Source organism: Crotalus tigris, unplaced genomic scaffold (assembly GCF_016545835.1).
Source record: "Crotalus tigris isolate CLP2741 ecotype Arizona unplaced genomic scaffold, ASM1654583v1 scf7180000024506.7606697, whole genome shotgun sequence".
NCBI classification, from domain to species: domain Eukaryota; kingdom Metazoa; phylum Chordata; class Lepidosauria; order Squamata; family Viperidae; genus Crotalus; species Crotalus tigris.
In genome coordinates this window covers 5130142-5153390 of record NW_024100678.1, presented here as the reverse complement: position 1 = coordinate 5153390, position 23249 = coordinate 5130142, and the positions used below count along the sequence as shown (strand labels likewise).

General features: G+C 33.7%; 2 protein-coding genes across 3 annotated transcripts in view; both read right to left on the bottom strand.

Moving 5' to 3' along the window:
* The window catches only part of LOC120303759 (desmocollin-2-like), a 34394-nt gene extending 31815 nt beyond the window's left edge, over positions 1 to 2579 (bottom strand). For both annotated transcript variants that reach the window (XM_039333518.1, XM_039333519.1), the window contains exon 1: positions 2361 to 2579. In XM_039333518.1, the coding sequence (XP_039189452.1) occupies positions 2361 to 2435 (75 nt within the window). In that variant the 5' untranslated portion in view covers positions 2436 to 2579. The remainder of the gene's footprint in view (positions 1 to 2360) is intronic.
* Positions 2580 to 7711: 5132 nt separating this feature from the next.
* LOC120303771 (desmocollin-1-like) lies at positions 7712 to 22942 on the bottom strand. Its single transcript, XM_039333540.1, has 16 exons — positions 22898 to 22942; positions 22673 to 22757; positions 22099 to 22301; positions 20896 to 21021; positions 19826 to 19981; positions 18440 to 18584; positions 15100 to 15263; positions 14679 to 14813; positions 13762 to 13947; positions 13097 to 13353; positions 12828 to 12967; positions 11343 to 11552; positions 10978 to 11250; positions 10192 to 10388; positions 9182 to 9427; positions 7712 to 8523 (listed from the first exon to the last, which is right to left on the bottom strand). Exons 1-16 carry the CDS (start codon positions 22940 to 22942, stop codon positions 8317 to 8319), a joined length of 2775 nt encoding a protein of 924 aa, XP_039189474.1. The 3' UTR covers positions 7712 to 8316.
* Between the last annotated feature and the right edge of the window lie 307 nt (positions 22943 to 23249).

The following is a 23249-nucleotide window of genomic DNA, read 5'->3' as shown; positions in this document are numbered from 1 at the left end:
TCTCTATCTAGAATAACTACAGTAGATGCACATAAACTAGATGCACATGGTTAAATGCAATAAACAGTGTTTTAATACAAAATTATTCATTGTTTTTATTGCATTAAATAATCATTAAAATCAGTTCTCTGTGAAGTTAAAATAGTCAACTGTATGGTTACTTATGTCATAAGAATAATACAAAGAATTTCACATTTATATTTAAGTTTTAAGAGTAAGCATAATTATAAACATACTAAAAATGTACTAAAAAGTATTAATATTCTCTTATTAACTTTCTGATAATTTTCAACCACTCATTTTTTACCATCATTTTCATTACCTGGTACTGATTGTTGGAGAAAGGGTTGGATATAGCATAAATGCAAATATCATATTAACTGTTATTCATAATAAATTTAAAGTATATGATTTAGAAAAACAAACTATAATAAATTTATACACTAAAATGTACATTTAAACATTATTCTTAGCAAGAAGCAGGCAACAACTTTGCTCATATATGGACTGTCAGATTGAAAAGTACACCAATCAGTAAAAAGAGTTTAGATTTAGTAAAATAATATTACATTCATGTTTTATCAGAAATAAAAATAGATCTCTTTGAACAATGAATTTTTTACTGGATTTACAGCAACATTCAACTCAAAGTATGGCATACAACAAATCAAGCAATATTTCCTCCAAAAAAATCCACACATTAAAAAAGGTTGCCTATATGAAGAATACAGAAGGGGGATTATAATTAAACAACTAAAGAAACACCACTCAACCCAAACACCTGGAGAAAGAAGCCAGGTCTTAACAGCTTTTTAAAGGAAACCAGAACTGGGCCCTGTCGTATATGGGTGGGTCAGTCATTCCAGAATATGGCGAAAGTGACTAATGCACTGTCAAACTATGTTTACTTTCAAAACTTAAACACAGATTTATATTTTTAAGTTCTGCTTCTTATTCAAAATAAATGTAAGTAAAATGTACTAGTCACTTTTCAAAATTCATTATTATTTGAACTCATTATGATTGCAATATTTTACTTCTTGAATTTATCAGTATTAGCCAAGGTTTTTTGTTTAATTCTATCTTGAATAAAAGAAGTGTGTATGTATTAAATTCATTTTTTCCAAAATAGAAAGTACCACCTAAATATTACAATTATGTTTCACAAGTCTTCACATATGAAGTGAACTGCACTTCTTTCATATTCCATCATTCTTCATATTTAAATAAAAATATTGGTTATTGAAAAATGCTTAGAAATATTAGATACCGCTCGAAGCTATATATATATATATATATATATATATATATATATATATATATATATATATATATATATAATGCGATTTATATTCCAAAATAGAGCAATTAAATAAGAACCCAGCTCTCTTCTCAGCAGAAGAATATGCAACTATCTTATTGGTATAAACAGGTAATTGTTGCTTTCAAATAGGAAAAAAGGAAACATTTCCTGAGACCATCAGACAAATCAAAAAAACAAATAAACTATAGTGCAGCAAAGTTTGCAAAAGTTAATACCACTCTCAAAATTATATGCACCCTAAAAGTGGACGCCCTTCCAGGACATGAAATATGTAGGATTTGGTTCTATCCTCTCTTTATTTGCATTATTTCTTTCCCCGTGATTCAGAAGCTGCTTAAAGTAGAATGTTTTAAAAAATCCCTTACCTGCCTATCCATCTACCTCCAACCTCTGCATCAGGTTAAGGAAAATAGGGAGAAACTTTTATTTATCATCTTTTGTTCCGGAAGGAAGGAGTGCAAAGTAGCCTTAGACAGCCACCTTATTTTAAAAGCAAGTTCAACGCTCAGTATAGTTTGATCTTCACTTCCAATTAAAAGTCGATGCCCTTCTTTAAAACCAACCATATTTTGCTATCTAATCGGCACGGCGAAAGACGACACCTTCCACCCAATCCTCCTACTTCGCTGTTCTTCTTCACAATTTCATTTATCGGATTTCCCCCCACCCCTCCCTTTCCGTCATTTTTCTGAGCGCACGCGCGGGCGAGAGAAAAAGAAGTGAAAGAAAAGGTTAAGTCTTAGGGTTTTGCCTCTAACCGTGTAAGATGTTTTCTTAAGAAAAAAGAAAAGAAACCAATATATGCCAGGCGTAAGCTTTTGATCTCTCCAAATAAACTTTCCGCCGAGTCAGAGCGCTCTGCTGCATCCCGACACAGGCGCTCCTCCAAGCAAACACGCCACGCCGGCGCAAACTTAGGTCTTTGCCACGCGAGGGCAAATCTTCATCGGCTTTTGGTCTGCCATCCCTGCGACCTTCCTGCTTCCACTCCCTCCGGAAGGTGCATCTCCCCCCCTTCCCAGGAGTGCCCACTCACCAGGAGGCCGAAGAGGAGCTGCAAGCAATCGGCTCCAAGCGGCCCCCCTCTGCGCTTTCTTGCCAGTGGGACCATGTCTGGAGGCTCGCGGTTTGGCGTGAATTGCGGCCACTGGGTTGGTGCGCCGAACTCTTGGCGACTCCGACCAGGTGAGTCTGAGGTTCCCCGCCCAGCTCACCAGCTGCAGCTCCAAGGGCGGCCCTAATGAAGAGGAAGAGGAGGAGACGACTTTGTTTTCTCTGCCTTTCTTGGTTCGCTCAGGCTCCAGTTGGCGGCTCCTCCCGTCCACGGTAGGATTTCGCTCCTAGCCAGGGTGGGGCCATCGGAGGGAGGGAGGTTAGTACTACCAACGGCCCCTTTGAGATAGCCTAATTAGTTTCCCTCGTTCTTTCTTTCTATTTGACCAGGGAATGGAGTCCCAACCCCGCCCTGCTCTGGGAAGGTAGGAAATGAACTGGAATTATATGCCCGCCCCGGCTGTTTTGTCCCTGACTGCATACTCACAGGAATGTGTGTGAGAAAACGACTCACGGGGTAGGCGAACCAGAAAGGCGGCTCTTCCTTCAGCTTCGTTACCTCTCAGTAATTGCCTTTGCCTTCGGGTGGCCTTACTCTCTTTAGATAAGTCTGCTTGCAGCGATATAACTTCGATGCGACGCCATCAAAACTCCTGCCACGAATGGACTCTTCCCTGAAAAAGGCAACTGAATATTTCTTAAGTTCCCGGTTTTTTCTTTCCTGGAAAGGGAACTGGATATTATAGAACTGAATAGTTATTCCTAAATCCCTTTTTCAAGTAGCAAGTTCAATTATTTTATTTCTCTTTACTTCTGTCCTCCTGCAACTCAAGAATTATTTCACCAGTGACCATTTCTTTCCCTGTGCAAATGCGAGCTAAATGTACGCTGTTCTTACAGAACTGGTTTATCAATAGGATTTGGAATTTTACATGTATAAATCATCTCCTCCCAGAACAAATTCTTCAAAAGATTTTTTTTTAATATACCTAATGGGGTCAGCGTATTGACTGGCACAATGGTGCCTCTAGAAACTATTTAAAACATTTTAGCATTTGAAATTGTGGCAGTATAAACATTTATGTATTTGAAATGCAAAGTTAAACACGCATATTATCAGCCCTTTAAATTACTTCAGACAGGAAACTAAAAACATGAATAATGAGGCTATCTTTAAGTTTACAGTAAGAGAATCTTCCAAGACCGAAAGCACTACTTTCCTTTGTTTACTTTCCAGAAAACTAGGGAGGGTTTCTTCAGACCCCCTTTCTCCATCCCTATTCTTCCTTTGGACTCAAGATTTCTCTTATCAAATCATTGTTTAGACTGCTGCTCATCTCTCCTGTTTCCCAAGATTGTTTTCGCAGTACATTACAATGTAAAAGTACATATATTCTCTTCCATTGATAGAAGTGTATGCTTAGGGAAAGACATACTAGCTGAAAATGTTTTAATCTTCATACAATACCTTTTTCATTTGATTAACAGATCATCTGCACTAGTATCAAGGCAGGCACATTTTTTCTTGATTCAGATCTTGGGGAAAACAAGGGAATTGCTATAGAAGAAAATTCCCCCATTGAGCAAGAATGGTCAAATTTCAGCAATTGCCAATTTGAAATTAACAAGAACATCATCTGAACATAAAATTTATTTTCTTTTCCACAGAGTTGTGAAGAGAGTCTAAAATAAAGCTGGCTACCTTAATTTGGAATGAAAGATGTTTTATGAGGAAAAAATATGACATAACATCAAAAACTATATCATTTAATTATCAAAGGTCCTGTAAAATACAGTGGAAGTCCACTGTATGTAAATAGAATGGGCAGTTTTAAGTGCAAGTAACTCTTAAATAAGCTGCTGTGGGATTTAGAAACTTTTGAATACATTAGTCTTGATGGGTCTTACCATTTCATGACTATTTTGAGATCAAGCTTCTATCTTAAACAGTTTATCTTTCAAAAGTATTAGTGGCTGAATGAATCACAACCTTGTCACACTCAGAAGATTAATTACTGTAAAGACTTCCTCCATCCCATTTTCTAATCAACTTTAAACGATAGCAACATGTAACTAACATATTAAACATAATTAAATAAATTTAAAATAAATGAAACTCCAACATCATATCTGGGTTTGTATTTCATGCATGTATGTTGATAGTCATTGTATAGTTTTAATAGTATGTTTTTATACTCCCCAAATCCTCCCAAAATCAGTTCTACCACATTTCACTGTTGACATCAATTTTGTTTACAAATACTCTTCTCTTTGCACAATCTCTTTTTAACATATTGCTTGAAATTTAATGTCTTTCCTACCATAAGAGATATCATTGCTGCAAAAATCATCATATTTTGCCCTATACGAAGTTACAAGCACTTTAAAATTATTTTTAAAAGCATGTAAATTAAAAAGTTCAGTACTTCCATAACATTTGATATATTAATCTCCTATAGCATGGGTGCAAATCACATCCCACTCTGCAAAAAAAAAAAAAAAAAGATAAAACTGTTCGAGTTTTATTTACATCAGGTAATGGGAAAATTGAACTTTTTAAAAATCTTGCTCCACAGTCAGATATTTAATTGAATTGAATGTCTTTTGCAGTCACCTGGACTGGATCATATCATTCTATTGCTTTGAATCAAGGCCCAAAATCACAGCAAGTACTCTTGGCGTATTATTTAATTAGTGGTTTATTTTGTAATTATATTATTTCTATTACTAAATAGTAATCTATTTCAGTAATTAAAATGTGATAACTATCAAAGTATGCATCCAAGCTATTCTTGAAAATAACTTTATTGAAGATATAGAAATAGGTCTTTTTTATTCTGATTCACAGTAATCCAATGTGTATTTAAACATAGTGGACCCAATATACCTTCTTACTTCTCATGGCTTTTTAGCCCACTGTTTCTGTTTTGTTTTCTGCATTCGTGTATTCATACTTTCATGTATTTATGCATGCTTATATATTTACTGAAAGTAGATATCTGAAATCTACAGAATCTTCATTTTTCTTCCTTCATATTATATATGCTTATGTGAAGCTGTGTATTAAATAAAATGCTTAATTTATTCATCTAGCAATAAATATATTCAATATCAGTAATTACTGTAATATTACTACAGTTAAGAAGTTCAAACATGACTAAAGATAGTATAATCAATATACTTCAGCATAATCATCTTCATTGAATGAATAAAAATCATGTAGGAATTTGGAAGAAAATGATAATATAGTATAAAATGTGTAGTATACCACTAGACTGACAAGTTCTCAAACAATAGAGATATAGTGGTGTCTGTGTTTGTTTAAGTATTATAAGTATGAATTTTGTGCATGCTGATTTCTGCCATTATTCCTGAAAGGAGCTTGCACAACTCCTTTTAACTACCATATTTAATGCCAACATTAATGAACAGAAATTGAAAAATATATAATTTTATATATAATTAAGTCTAATGTGTCACTGAAGTAGCCATCGGTGTTGATATAATACATCTAATAATACCTTGTCTATGGCAACTTTAATCATTTTCATTTCATTGCAGGAAAATCTATAAAAACTGAATGGAAAAGCATATATTCATGCACTTCATGGAAAGCAGAACATCCCAAAAAAATCTTCAAAGAGACAGGTTAAGCAATATGTTATACTATAGTAACTAAATTTGAATTTCTACAGAAATTCATACAAAAACCTATATGATTTATTAAATGACTCAAATACGAGATCAAGTGGCCTTCAATCTAAATTGAAGATCAATTTTTTTCATCTTCTTTTCCTGTAAAGATACTGGACAGGGATGCTCATTTTCTCTTTTGATTAATTGTACTTTTAGAGCCAGTCTATGCTATCAGACAACATCATAAAGCACATGGTTTATCTCACAATTCATTAAAATATAAATTAATATTTAGGCAATCCTCAACTTCGGACCATTTTAAGATGAGGACCCATGTAACCAGTCCTGATTTTATGTCATTTTTGTGGCAGTCATTAAGTGAATCACTGCAGTCATTAAGCAAATCCACAGTCATAAGTCCAAATTGGCATCTTTTGCTGAAAACCAATTAAAAAATGCCAGAAACCTGGAAAAATATTGCAAATTGCAATGTTTCATCTGACCGTGGGACTGTCCTAAAAGGAAGCTGGGCCCATTGTAATTTCAAATGGTTGTTAAACAACTGGTCATAAGTCAAGGCTACTTATATATTGATGACATTTCATTGTTTAATTTCTGAAGATCAGACTTCAGTTCTGGCCTTGTATTTCAGATAAATGAGATGCTGAATTTTATGCTAACTAGTTTAGGTCAAAAGTGATGCCAATAGTCAAAGATTTGTTTTTCAATATAAACCTTATTCTTTGAGATAGGGTAAACTTTCTCTAAAATAAATAGAATGCATTTTGCATGGAATTAATGCACATGCACACTCATATATGCATGCATATTTGCAGATGACACCAAGCTGGCAGGAATAGCCAACACTCCAGAAGACAGGCTCAAGATACAAAAGGATCTGGACAGACTTGAACACTGGGCGCTATCTAACAAAATGAAATTCAATGGTGAAAAAAGCAAGGTTCTACATTTAGGCAGGAAAAACCAACTGCATAAATATAGTATAGGGGGTATCTTGCTCAATAGTAGTAACTGTGAGAGGGACCTCAGAGTCCTAGTGGACAATCACCTAAATATGAGCCAGTAGTGTGCTGCAGCTGCCAGAAAGGCCAATACAGTGCTAGGCTGCATTAACAGGGATAGAATCAAGATCACGTGAACTGTTAATACCACTTTACGATGTCTTGGTAAGGCCACACTTGGAATACTGCATCCAGTTTTGGTCACCGCGATATAAAAAAGATGTTGAGACTCTAGAAAGAGTACAGAGAAGAGCAACAAAGATGATTAAAGGACTGGAGGCTAAAGCATATAAGGAACGGCTGCTGGAATTGGGTATGTCTAGTTTAATGAAGAGAAGGACGAGGGGGGACATGATAGCAGTGTTCCAATATTTCAGGAGCTGCCACAAGGAAGAGGCTGTCAAGCTATTTTCCAAAGCACCTGAAAGCAGGACAAGAAGCAATGGGTGGAAACTAAGCAAGGAGAGAAGCAACCTAGAACTAAGGAGAAACTTCCTGACAGTTAGAACAATTAACCAGTGGAACAACCTGCCTCCAGAAGCGGTGAATGCTCCAACACTGGAGGTTTTTAAGAGGAGACTGGATAGCCATTTGTCCGAAATGGTATAGGGTTTCCTGCCTGAGCAGGGGGTTGGACTAGATGACCTCCAAAGTCCCTTCCAACTTTACTACTACTACTACTACTACTACTACTACTACTACTACTACTACTACTATTATTATTATTATTATTATTATTATTATTATTATTGAAAACTCAGTACATAGTTCCATACATTTTTATGGGGTTCTTCAATTCTGAAGATACCTTTGAAAATGCTGTAAGTGTAAGTTAAAGATGAGGATTTGTGTTTTCTTAATCCTGAATTACATTTTTTTCTACAACTTTTCATACTATTGTTCACCTCAAAAGGGAACAGTAGATTGGGTATGGAAACATTTGTATTTTAGACTATAATACACAGATTGAACAAAATAGTTATTTAAGGATGTAAAAATAAACATATAAATTCGCAATTGAATTATTCACATAAATCAATTTCTGTAAGAGTTTTCAAATCCTTAATAATTTAAATCATTTTTCCATTGTATTCTTTTTAAAATAATTCTTTAAAAATCCAAAATATCCCATAAAGAATGAACAGATAGACACAACTGTGGGAATAAATACTTTTCAAATTCTATTACAGTTAGTTAGAGTTTCTCAAGACCATTCATTCATTTCAATGGAATCTGCACAGGGGAATTTCCTAGTGAAGTGAGCTGATTTTCAGGAATAGTTTAAACACAATCCTTCTGTACAAAAATTTCAACTAATGTCCGGAATGGAGGCTCTGGCTGGTTTAAAAAACTCAGTTTTTCTTCTTCTGATTCCCCTGTACAGGAACTTAAAGTGCCAGTTGGTGAGTCTTTGCCTTCGTAATTATATGCATGTAAATACTCTTTAGCCAGATTATGTTCTTCATCTTCTCCACAAAGAAATACCATCTGGACAAGGAACAATAAAAGTATAATTATTTTTTTAAAATATACGTATGATGCAAAAATAAGTTGTCTTCTAATTGTCTGTTTCAGTCATCTATATCGTATATACTATATTTCACACATAATAAAATGATTTTTTTAAAAATCTCTTTTGGAAGAATGTACTGTTTTATTTGAAAGAATACAAGTATAAATGTACTGTTTTATTTGAGAGAATACAACTATAATTGTAATTCTGATCTAAGTTATATAGCTTGTCTTAAATATCAGCATTATGTTTTTCAAGTCAAATATTGAAAGCATGTTACAGCTGTTTTCCCCATATGGTATATTCTAGATGTATTATCTTCAGGTCTCAGATTCCCTATGGCTGTGGGAATTGATGTAAATGTTTGTGTGTGTTACCAGAATGGGAAAACATGGATTGCTGCAAAATCTGGAAAATTGTGCTGATTTTCATCATGCTTCCTGCCTCACTGTTCATGTTGTTTTAGGTAGTTGATATACTATTTTTATATGAATGGTATAATAATCCACTATGGATTATTTTTAAGAACTGTTATACAGAGTAGTACCTTAAAATTAATGACATAAGACAGCCTGTTCTTTCCAAATTTGTAATACTCAAAACTAGTTTAGAAATCTATGTCAGAATACTTACTTCAGATAAACGAGGGTTAGAGAACTTCTGCCATTCTAAACAGAAATCTCTGAATGAATTCCTTAAAGAAGGCGTACAATCTTGTAAAGATAGGGCCACATGATTCATTTTTCCTCCTCTGATTAATTCTGATGTGGAATGCCATCCTCTTTTTCCTGCTTCCAAACCTTTCTTTTCAGTTTTTACTACATCTGTATTCATCTTTATAAATTCATTCATTGTTGGCACAGGAAATATATTTAAATTCTGGAATGTGAAGAATAATAATAGAATTTCTGGGGGAAAAACATTCTAGAAATTTTTTTCCTGAACAGCCTGAACCCCGATCTAATTGTATATTTTAGTATGCAAACTAGCTGAATAATAATCCACTTGTCCCCTAAATTGTCATCCATTTCTTCATCTTGTTTACCCATTGCCTACAATCAGGATTCATGTATGTATATAGCCCAGCACATACCAGCCAGTGAGGCCAATCATATAGTGTTCCAGTTAACTTACTATTCTGATCATATGACAGATGTAAGGTTCTTGGTTCTCTCTGAGCTTGGTGATTTTCTTGTAGACATTTCATTACCAAACTAGTTAACATCATCACTGTACTGATGTGTTACCTAGTTTGGTAATGAAATGTCTGCAAGAAAACCCCAAGTTCAGAGAGTACCAATGACCTTATAGTTCATCCCAGAGCTACAAATATTCTCTTCCATTGGAGTATAAAAATATTCAAAGTATCTACTTTTCTGGATTCAGCCAGAGCAGTTTTTTATGGAAGATTTACACTTCTAAATATTTAAATAGAAAAGAATGATGGTAGATTATATGTTCCTATATATGAATAAATAGTATTTAACTTTAAGCATATGGGCACATCACAATCCCCATCTTACTATACAAATGCAATGTATTTTGCTTTCGAAAACAATGAGACAGCATCTTTCGCTCTTTCTCATAATCTATCCCAATAAATCTGTTTCATTTGTTACTATACAAGGCAAAGTGTCACTTACTGAATTTCCTTCACCAGGTGCCTCAGTGTTTGATCTTATGTTTCCTTCACCAGGTGCCTCAGTGTTTGGTCTTACGTTTCCTTCACCAGGTGCCTCAGTGTTTGATCTTGTTAAATTCTCAAAAGTTAAATCAGATTCTTCCTGAGGTGTGTGACGTTTTCTGTGGAGCCAAAGACCATAAGGTGTACCAAAGCCTACTGCAAGAAAAAAAATACAGAAAACAAGACGGCTTATTTATGTGTTTGAAATGACTATATGAATTACAATTTATTAAATAATGAAATTAAATTGGAGTTTAATTTTATCCACACCTCTTCTCCTTATATGAGAGAGAAAAAAGCTTTAAAGAAAGAATTTTGCTTAGATACACCGGTTATATAGGTAGCCATAGGTAGGAAATAAGCAGTTTTCCCCTACGTTAGGATCTAGGATTTCCTTTTTAGCTAGCTTTTTAAAATACTTATACCCAAATATGTATAGCAACCAAATTCTCTTCCAACAATTGGTTGTTAGCAAAATGGTTGATAAGTAAACGTGATTAAAAACAACACTACAAAAAATCATTGTTTGCTGCCAACTTATTTAAATAAAGTTCTCATACAGTTACATGTTATACTCTCTAGCTTGCACTATTAAGGACACAAAACGTGGTCAGAGAGATGTGCATTAGTTGGGAAATGAATTTTTTATAACCTAAAGTTAGTTGAGATATTTGTTAAGCAAGGACCGAATGTAGTTTGACCCTTCACAGTTCATGTTACTTCTTCAAGACATTCGCATACTTACATAGCATTAATAATGAACCCATGACCATTGCAGGAATGCTCCAGGCTCCTAAAACAGGTGCTGCTGCTGGAGTGCGTTCCACTTGAATGTCTGAAGAAGAAGAATCCAGTGACATGTTTGTGGTGGATTCGGAACAGTTACTTGGAATTGCACAGTCACAATAATGAACTATTATTTCTCTTTTTCTGATGCTTTCTCCGTTACATATTCTGAGAAGAATATAATAGTAGCCATAGTCTATATCTTCAACTGAAGAAAGCAGTGCTGAAGCATCTATGAAAGAAATAATTCAAATCCACAAATTACACTTCATATGATACTTAACGTTAGTCAGAATGTATTTTGTAGATATTAAAAAAACATACCATCATTTGGAGTTAAGTTCCATTTTAAGTCCACTGGCTTCTCTATTTCAAAATGAAAAGGTATAGTAGACTTTGGCAAATCAATGTCAGTGGCATTTATACAGATCGGTTTTTTATCTTTACACATGATGTAGTGTTTACTGGTATTCACTGGGTAATTGTTCTCAATCACAAGTTTTATCACAATTGTCCCTTTTCCTGTTTTACCACCTAGATAAATTAAAATGCTTAGTTTTAAGACAGTAATGAAAGTAACTTGATCAAATCATATAAAATTACAAAAGTATTATTTCTCTGTGAAAGCTAAATAAAACATCTTGTTGGTTTCACAAAATGCTAATCCATAATCTAAAGGAAGAAAGCCATTGTAACAGAACAATAGAATAACAGAATAACGGAGTTGGGGGGGAACCCTGGATGTCTTCTAATCCAACCCCCTGCTCAAGCAAGAGACCCCATAGCATTCCAGAAAAATGGCTGTCCAATCTCTTCCTCAAAACCTCCAGTGATGGAGCACCCACAATTTCTGGAGGCAAACTATCCCATCAATTAATTGTTCTCATCAGGAAATTTCTCCTTAGTTCTAGGTTGGATCTCTCTTTGATATGTTTCCATTATTTTTTGACTTGCCCTTAGATGCTTTGGAGAAGAGGTTGTTCCCCTCTTCTTTGTGATAGCCCCTCAAATATTGGAAGACTTCTCTGTGTTAGACTAGACATATCCAGTTCCTGCCTCCTAATCATCCTTGTTACTCTCCTCAGCAATCCTTCTGGGGTCTCAACTTCTTTTCTGTATCACTTGACCAAAACTTGATGCAATATTCCAAGTGTGGTCTTACCAAAGCAGTATATAGCAATAGTAATACTTCATGTGATCTTGATACTATTCCTCTGTTGATTCAGTCTAGGACTGCATTAGCTTTTTTGGCAGCTGCAGCACACATCAACAAAGTTGTAATGTAGTTTGTTAAACTGCAGAATTATGCATTGCTAACAGAATGAATTACTGCCAAGTATATTTGTTGCCCAAATTCTCAGAGGAAAAGTGCAATAAGTATCTAATACATACAAAAGTAAGTTAAATAACAATCAGCTCATGGTTTTCTACTTGATAGATAAGGTCCTGCAGAAACTGTATGGGGTAGTGTGGACAAGGATCTGTTCTGCTGATTCTATTCCACTATAGGACAATATAATTCAGGCTCTACAGCTAAAAAGATGGATTTTGAAGAAAAATGTCAAATAATCATCCCAAGTAAATATTGTGAAACAATTCAAAGGAGATTGATTTTTAAAAAGATATACAATTAATGGATTTCAAATATTAGACCTGCCTACTTATGGCTACAGATCAGAGTTGCAAAAAATTGAGTGATCATTAGATTTCAATAAAAGAGAATACAGCCATCAACAGCTGATCATATTTTTGCAGGAAGCTTTATGCATGTAGCAAAAATAGCAATATTTCACAATATTTGATACTTACTTTGATCAGTTGCAAATACTGTTACATTGCAGTGACTGTATTCTATATTTTGTGAATCTCTTTCTAAAATGTCAGTAGTTCTGAGGTTTCCTATTTCATCAATGGTGATCCAATTGCATGGATCCTTAATTATTCTGTAACTGTTAAGAATAAATATTTTAACAAGGTTATGTACCTCCAATTTATTCCAACAATGTAAGTTAATTATAATTGCTTTCTGATGTTATACACAATCTATATAAAAACTAAACAATATAATAATTTTGTACCTTAAATGTTTGTTTCCAGTTTCTGGATCTATTGCGTGGTAGTTACCAACCATTGTACCAACCAACAAGCGTTCCTTTATGTATAGAATATATTCACAAGGTTCAAATACAGGTCCTTCATCCTGATCCTTAATTTTGATCACAATGCTCACCATACTTGTTGGAAGAACTCTTGAATTTGGAGGTGGAACATAAGGTGCTTCATTATTTATGGCAATTTCTAATCTTCTCTCATGGCTTTTCTCATAATCCAGTTCCTGGAGGAAGTAAATGCTATTCAAATTGATATATTACTACTAAGACACCTTACTATTATGATTTTAGGTTACTGATGAAAATACAGTGTGTATAACTATTTAGGTGTGTGTCATGTCTGTGTTTCACTTTAAGAGCGGGCAACTAAATTTCATTTTTGATGTGTGCCATTGTGCCCACAGTAAAAAAAATGACAATAAAGGTTATCTTATCTATAACTATTTTAAAATTTTAATTTGAGTTTTCTCTCCCTCCTCTATCCCAACATATTTTAATGGGAAATAGTATTACATTTTAAAAATGTAAAATACATCTTTAGAAAGTTGTGAAAAATAATTAATTCACCCCTTAAAATTAAGTAAAATTCAATTCATATTATTGCAGTAACTCTTTTTATTATCGATAGTTACCTTTAAAGTGCTTAAACACCCAATATTCTGCTGTTGATCAACTCTAATATCAAAACTGTTGTCTTCATTTCCTTTAGTAATAGCAAATATACCCATCCATGATGATGTTCTGGGTTCATCTTTATCTTCAACAGGAATGCATAATATTTCTGCATGTGCTATGTTTTCATATATTTCCACTACATACTAAAAAAAATCAAATATTAGTTTATGAATAGTTCTAATGCCAGATAAGATTCATCCAATAATCATGATCCTGCCCAGATTTACCTGGCTTATTAGCTAATTGCTCAGATCCTTTGTCACTTTTTTCTAAAAAAGCAAGGACAGCATTTGCTCTCCAATTATTTGGCTGTTTATCCACCCGTAAGTATTTCCCAAAGGTGATAGCTAATCGTTAGACATTAACAAGTTCCTTCAGTAGTATAAGATAGGATTCATCTCTCTCTGAAAATTCTTGCCAAGTTAATAAATATTTTCTGACTATCTCAAAGTCTAATCTTTCCACTTTAACCTCCATTTTCACCCATTACTTTCTTATTAGAGAAGACTGAGTCAAAATACAATTGTTCTATTTCTTTGTCATCTTCTAGGGTGTTGTCATGAAACTGAGCAGCTTTTTACCATGTTGAGGTTTTTTTATAATATCTAGTTGTTAAGCATTCATTATGCTTTTTTGTTCCCCAATTTCTGCTCATTCTGACTTTTAGTCTTCCTGATACTATCTCTATTATCTATTATTAAATTTGGGACATGCATGATGAAATAAGCATTAGCAATGTAACAGAAACTCCAGAATGTAAATGGAATTGTTCAAATTATTTTTCTTAAATTTAATATTCACTTTAACTGAGTTAATACCATAAAATATCATAAAGAATTAACATCATCATTTAGTTTTACTATGATAGACTTACCATATTTTGTGCTATTTGGGGGAGATTATCATTTACATCTGTAATCTCAATATGTACTGCTGCTGTAGTGTACAAACCAAACTCCTCACCTCCCATATCTCTTGCTTCTATATGTAGTGTGTAGGCTGATACCGTCTGAAAAACATTAGAACAAAATATAGCCATAATTTTCCTGGGTTAATTAAAAATACTGTATCTTATGAAATAAGTCAGACAGACTGAGACATTGTTCCAAAGTTACCCACTAAATTATTTGAACTTGGCTTCACAATATCTACATAACTCCTAACTACCGAAAGGACTTTTGACTTCAGCTATATTGCAGCTACTCTTATCTAAGACCAATTTTATCATTTGTTAGCTTTATGCTATTTCATTTATGAGTTCACCGTTTTTGATATAGAACTAAATTGAAAATTACCTCTCTGTCCAGATGTAATGCTACCGTAATACAGCCTGAATCTGGATCTACAACGAATTCCTGAAGTTTCTGATGACTCTGGGATATAATTCTGTATTTCAGTTTGCTGTGCAGTGTATTGGGCTCATCTTTGTCTATTGCAGTCACTTGTCCAACTAATGTTCCTGTATATAGAAGGCATCAACTTTAGGTTTTCATAATTCTCAGGTCATCCTCCTTTAGAAAAAAAAATCTATGGCCATATTATTCAAATATCAAAGTAAATTACATCAATTTCACCATCTAATATCATTTTAAAGAAGAGCCAGTCTGGGGGTTAAGGCAGCAGGCTAGAAGCCAAGAGAAACTGAGTTTTAGTCCTACCTTAGGCACAAAGCACCTTTGGGCCAGTGATTCTTTCTCAGCCCTTGGAAAGACAAACCATTACTGAAAAGCCTTGCCAAGAAAACTGCAGGAACTCATCCAGACAGTCATCAACAGTCAAAAACTGACTAGAAGGCACACATACACTCATACACAATAACTTTACTGTCCTGCATCTTACCTCTACAAATATCTATTTAAATTGGGATTTTAAAAAACAGTTGCAAATTTGATAACAAAAAATGAAAATGTACCTTGAATGTTTATATCTGAACATACACACGGGTAGGCATGCTTCTGTGGTGTAATGGTAGTAGGCTGGATTCTCAAGAGGGAGGGAGTGCATCCCCAAAGAATAACAGACAGTTCAGTCCAGGTATTTTGTGTGAAAGAAAGGGTAAAGATAACCCCTCTCTAATAGTTCTTAAGATATATGATAGATTCATATAATAAGGTGCTTAGTCTGGCAAGGTGCTCTCTTTAGGTGTGGAAACAATAAATAATTCAACTTTAAAAAATCACCACATTTCATTTGTGGTTTTGGGGCCTGATAGTTCAATACATTATATTACTAGATGCTAGGATGCAGGCAAAACAGTCTCCAGATTAGAGATCCTAGCTTACATAAAATATTACTTCCAATGTAATCCACCAGATCCCCTGCATGGACTGCCCCTGTGACTCTGTAGGACAGATGGGAGGAAGCTAACCACTAGATTGCAAGAACCCATGCAAGAATAACCATGGGCTTTTATTTTGCTTGTGGCATCCTGGGCAAAAACTTTGAAGAGTTTTAGCACACGATGACAAATAATGCATTGTAAGGATTGCTTGGAAGTGGAAGATACTTCCAATGTAATCCACCAGATCCCCTGCATGGACTGCCCCTGTGACTCTGTAGGACAGATGGGAGGAAGCTAACCACTAGATTGCAAGAAACCAAGCAAGCAATCATGAGGAGAGAGACCCAAACTCATTGGTAGCGTCACATTGCAATGAACAAGGATACAATTTAATTTCACAGCCACTAAGATTGTTAGCCATGCAGGTATAAAGATAGCCAGGGAAATGATTGAAGCCTGGAAAATGGGCCCCTTGTCAGTTAACAGGAGTGCTGATGTACCACCAACTTATCAGGTACATAGGGCTTGGCAACAGAAGGAAACAACAGCCAATTGCCAGCCATCAACACACCAATCAGCCAAGAGAAAGGCATCACATAAACACAACTCACAGAATAGCCCAAAGCACATATTCCAGTAGAGAGAAGTTTCCTGACGATGGGCCCCATCGTGAGTCCGAAAACTCAATCTCTAGTGACTGACCCAGATTAGACTTCCAAGAGTGACTGGTACTTTTCTTATCATAAACTAGAAATGCTGTATCTTGCTCACATATGACTAAAGCTTGTGATTTAATCTCCACCACTATCATATTAAAAACATTGTGTGAAAACCTCAATTGAGCAAAGCTATAGTCCTGGCACCAATGGTGTTCAATGTTTTTATAAATGATACGAATGAGGACTTTGAGGGAAGGGTTATCAAATTTGCAGATTATACAAAGCTACCTTACCTTTCCTACCTTAAAACTTAAAACAAATTTAAAACTTTATCTTATTATTTCTTACTTACTTACTTACTTACTTCGCATAACTTTGCATATTCTCAAAAGAAAATAATGTGTTAATATATTTTTTGGATCACTGAAGGTAGAGATTTTCCAGTGCAAATATAACATGGATTATAATATTAATGTTAAAGAATGAATCGGTGAATGCCACATATTTCAGATGTACGAATTTGAACACCTCTTCCAAATTGAGAAATAAGCTCCAAATTAAAGCAGAAAAAATGTTCTGAATTTAATCTTTCTAACCTTTGAATTTTTTTCTACCCTAACAAGTTAGAACCTGAAACGCATCTAACATCAACTGGTATGACAATATTTGTGAAATGAATATAAATGAAATTGCACTGAGGAATCCAGAATTAGGAATTCCAACAAACAACTTATTTAGAAATTATTATTAATTAAATTCCAAATGGGATCATTCAGAACATTTTCCCAAAGGAGACCAGACAGATCTTAACTTGTTCCCTGTATGCAAGTCTAGCTTCACTATGTTTCTCTAGAGCTCTTTTGCACTAGAAAAAGTAGCTATGCAGTCACTGCCTGTGTAAAAATGTGCACTTCTTGATATTTGCACATGACTTAAGGAAGAAAGAGATTCAGTTTAGTGTCAGTTCTGGCCTCACATCAGGTTGATTCTTGCAACTGTACTTCATTAGTTTCCCTCAATGACATCCTCACAAACCTGTCATCTGAAACAGCTTTGCTAGCATACTTGGCCTAGTGATTAATTTGTGTTTGATTTATTTATTTATTTATGCCTCATTCTTCTATGTCTAGAGTCCATTAGGATTCAGGTAGGCAATAAATATTGTCAAATTTTAACACATCATATTCTGCCTCAGACAAACTTTACAAGCTCTTTCTTAAACAAATCATATTTACAGAAGTGTAGCTTGAAATTCCCTACACATATCTCTATGAAGTATGGTATGTTGATTCCTGCTGTTTTTGCACAATTCTGTTAATAATCTGCTCAGAAGAAAACTGAAAAAATGTGGGCGTCATACAATTACAATAATCAAAACAGGCAATATTTGCAAGATTTCCAAGTACACTTACATACAAAAACTATTTGACATGTTATTAAACATACCCTTCCATGCTGCCGCTATATTTGCCTATTAATATGTTTTGCATTCCTCAATAACAAAGTCTATATTCACATTTCAATAACTGATGTGATAATTTCATCCAAAACATATCAAAAGATACATGTAGTCCGCGTTTAGTGGTGGCCTTGTGCAGTGACCTTATGCTGGCATTCAATGCCTTGTAGCCACTATACCATAGTACTATATTACAAATACATATATTACAAAGATTTATTTAAAAATGCAATTACCAATTACACTGTTTTCAGGTACATGAAAAGTATAAATTTCATATTCAAACTCTGGAGCATTATCATTATCATCCTCTATTTTGATGATGTGAATAAGTGGGACTTCTGGGGTATATCCATCCGGTGTCATTGCATAGCAAATGAGCTGCAGAAAATGCAATAAAAGAAGCACTTACTTCTCTGTAACAAATGAAAAGTTTCTGATAAATCAGGACACAATTATTTAATCCATGTATCATACAAAATTTTCTGTATGATGAATAGCTGTTAACAGTATTTGTATGTGCACAGGAAGAATCCTCCTGCATTAGTAAACACCTTCCTTATAGCAAGGTATAGTATTAAATCCTAGAGATGTTCAAAATATGTAACGAGCATACAACTATCATACATAATAGATGAAGGTCACAAGGCAAAGGAAGCTATTTTAACATAAAATGACATAGAAACCATAGACATAAAAGAAACATAGGAAAGTTGGTAGAAGAAAAAAATCAGCAGAAAATATTAGATATGTTCCCTGCCTTGAACTAACCAAACATAAAAAAGACAGGAAAATAATAATAATAATAATAATAATAATAATAATAATAATAATAATAATAATAATAATAATAATAATAATAGGAAAAAGGACCCATTAAATAACCAAGGAAAGGAGAAAGATGCAAAAATCATAGAAAGGATGTCTTTGTGTAAGCAGAGAGACTTGATGGAGGAAGACTGATAAGATGCTAAAGCAATATAAAGCCAGGAAAAATGACAAAGGGTGAGATAAGAAAAATGATAGTTCAGGTGGAAACTGAGAAAGAACTATAAGGTTTGCCCTCTTCTACAACCCATTATTACAGCCATAAGATTATTGGTGGACCAGGATAGCCTCTGATTGATATGTACTTTATGTCTGTGTATTTGTAAACTGTCTATTTTCCCTGGCATGATTCATGATAGGGAAAAAGTTGGAGATTTTTGAAGGAACCTGAGGCAAAGGTTGCGTGCCCAGGAAACTTTGTGACTGACTAACAAGTTAATGCTGCTTATCCCATATCTCAGATACAAACAGTTCCTACAATCAAATTGTTCTCATTGTTTATGTATGCTTTTTGAGTATAACCACAAGAATCCTCTAAAAATTGCCCCAAGTAATAATTTTTAATGTAATAGGAAGTAAATATTATTAAATAAATAGGGAATAATTATATTAACACAATTTAATTAATTTCAAAAAAGCTGTCTATTATGGAGCTGATGCTTAAATATAAATTCAAAGAATAAATTCAGAAGGGCGTATGTCTGCACTTCTGAAATCTATGCAGTGCATACAAAGTCATACCATTATTTGAGTAGTGTGTATATATGTCTATGTCTATGTATAGAATCACATACCTGAAATTCTGGGAATACTTCCCGATCTATTGGGCAAGTAACAAAGAGATTTCCAGTTTCTTGCTCAATGTAAAAGTAATTCAGTGGTGGTTTGTCTACACCAGGGCCAGTGATGAAATATCTAATATTATATTTTTGTGCCATGTCAGAAGACAGCTGCATGAAAATAAAGACATGAAATTAAATTAATTTGACAAATATAATTCTTTACTTCATGCCTACATAATTCACTTCAATTGAACTGAATTTATTCAAAATTTATTAAGAATCTTTTGTGAATTGGAACAGCCAAGGATTATTGCAAAGGACTTCTTTACGGGTCATTAAGATCGCAGTACACTTCAATGAACAATAGGCAGCATATTAGGTGTGTAATGGTTGTAACCTGCTAACCAAATGAATTAGCATATGGCATATGCATCTACACAATCTTAATTTCAAAAAATGTTAGCAATGGACTGTCAATCAACTCTAAATTACGCCAATCAATAAATGAAATGTAGTCATAGAAGTAGACTACCTCTCAGAATGTAAATTTTTCTCCTAATTTTAATTCTAAACATCTAACAGAACTCCATATAAGACTCTGCCAATTATAATTGCCCATTTCATTTTTAAAGACAAAGTTCCATCAGATGTTACTGTATGCATGTTATTTCTAGATGGACTTGGTAGCTATTTAATTTCATTTCTGAAATTAAGTAGAATACATTTCATATATCTGCTTTATTGTAAGTACTGTATGGACCTCTTCAGATTACAACGAAGAAAATATTATCCTCACAACAATGGGTTTATTATGCATCTGCAGTTTTGCAAGTGATATGCCTCAGTTTGCCTCCTGGAGCTACTTTGCCTTGCTTAAGCACTGCAAAGAATTTTGCAGAGGGACTTTGTTCCTCCTCAAACAAGAGTCCCCCAGTGCTCTAGAACACTATTTAAGCAAGCTACTACAGGAAAATTAGGAGAAAAATTTACATTCTGCGAGGAAATCTACTTCTATGACTATGGTATAATTTAGATGTGGAGATCATTTGAAATGTCAAATGAAGACTAAATTAAAAACATGCCTGTTGAATTTGCATAGGAAAAGGCCCTAGTGAGTTTTCCATTATAGTAGTTGGTACTGGAGCCCATCTTCGTTTTGTTCGTCCCACAACAGTTTCTCGGTCATGCCTTCTTTTAGTTTTTGAGGCCTAGAAGAGATAAAAGAGAGAAACCTAAACACATATCTATAGCAATCATGCTTTTGTTTTTAGTTACATCTTTTAATCTCTGTTATTGCAAACATTGTAACAGGTAATATTAATTCCTAACATAATTGTAGCATGGGAAAAATATAATTCTTTTGTTCTTTAAAACAATTTTAATACTTTATATCTCAGATTACGCAATTAAATTGTTTTTCCATTTCATGATTAAATTGATTATTAAAACACTAATGCCGCTGATCAAGTTTATTTGATAAACCATTTTTTATTTCATAGGAATGTTTATCCATAAATTAAAAAAAATGCTAACAGTACATACATTTCTGATTTTTATACTGTCATATAAACAATATGTAACAAAATAGTAATGCTAAAAGATGCAGTACAAACATGAAAATAAAATATATACATATGATTAATATTCTTGAGCAATAAGCATCATTATGCAAAGTACAGAAAACAAGTAAGAAATGGTAAGCAATAAAGTTAAGATTACTTTCTGTTATGTAAAAGGGAATTATATTGGATGCTTTGTTTTTTATTTGTTTTGATCTATGGCTTTCTCTCATCATTTAATAATTTAGTTTATACCAACACTTCTTTATCCTTGCAAACCATCTTGCTTTCCTTATGATTTTAAACTGTTTCATATATTGCCTTTTGTTTTTTAAACTTTTCACCTCTCCATTTTTAAGAAAGTTATTAACTCCATCCAACCACATATTTTGCCTTCAACCCATTCACTTTTCCTTGTTATATTTGTTATGAAAATCAGTCCTCATTCATTCTCTCTACATCACTAAGCCTACTAAACATACTTTTTTTCTTCTTGAACATCCATGTGTATTCATCACCTATTCATTCTTGAGCACATGTCTTTTTCTTTTATCAATACAGTTAAATGTCCCATTCTTACTTTATTAAACTTACTTTTTTATTACTCTCAAATAAAGTAAAATGAATGCAGGGAGGATGATAAGATGTGTGTGTGAGACAGTGAATGATAGACTCAAAAATGAAAGGAATTGTACGTATATAATATACTATTGTAATTATATCTACCTTTTCAGGGTATGTTAGCAAGGTAACATATATCTGCTTTTGCTCATGTGTATAAACATTTTTTAAAAATATAGTAATGCTGTTTTCATGAGTAGTCAAAGAAATAGCATTTTTAGTATACAGTGAACCATCTTCCAAAATTATAAAATTGGGATTGTTTATGCCAATAATTCCAGTATCATTAAGACAATGTTTCAAGTTTACTGTAAGAAAAAAGAAAGAAATTTAAAAACCAGTTGAAAAGAGAAAAAGCATAAAGAAGAATCCAAAATCACCCAATAAGTATATTTGGAAAGGACTTAAACTCCAACCCTCCCGTTCTAACAACTACATTGCTTGGCCCAATTGTACAATTAATTTTTTTTGTGAATGTACGCCTCTTAAGGCCTAAATAATTTAAAATAAATATATGCTTATATTAATTCATAGCAGTTAGAAATTTTCTAGCTACCACTTACAGTGATGACTTTGTTAGCCTCTAGCAAGTTGCTGTTGCTGTAAAAGACTTTTACAAAACCCAGATTGAAATGTCAGTGTCTACAAACAATGCATGGGAGGGAGGTTGTTATCTCACCTCTGCCAATAAACATCCCCATCTTCAGTTTATGAGGTACATTAAAAGATACTTCATTGCAAGCTTCACAAAATAAGTCCCAAGTCTAAAATTAGAGACAAAGAAAATACACAAAGCATTGCATTAAAACACAGCTTTTCTAACACAAACTATTTATTGACTAACAATATATTTAACTGAAAAGACAACAGTAGCTTTCTCCAAATAATTTAATTTAAGAGTCACCTTAAATTCATTAAGAACGTGGCGGCACACTTTTTTCTGTTTCATATTCCATTTCAAGATGCTCTTGCATTGAGAGTTGCCTTTCTTTCAAATAATGTAACTTAAACATACATTCAACAATTCAGGTATAATTATTTTACTAGGAAGGCAAAATCTTTACAAAAGAGATAGAGAGCTGGTTCTCAGTGTTATTTTTTTTTTCAGCAAATGTGTTTGTTCATCTAAATTAGAAAGATTTGCCAATGATAAATGGCAGGATGCAAAAGCAGAATATCTATCCATTGATTTTGTAATTTCTCAGACATTATTTCATTTCTTTCCCTCTTAATGCAAGAATTCATTAAAATGTATG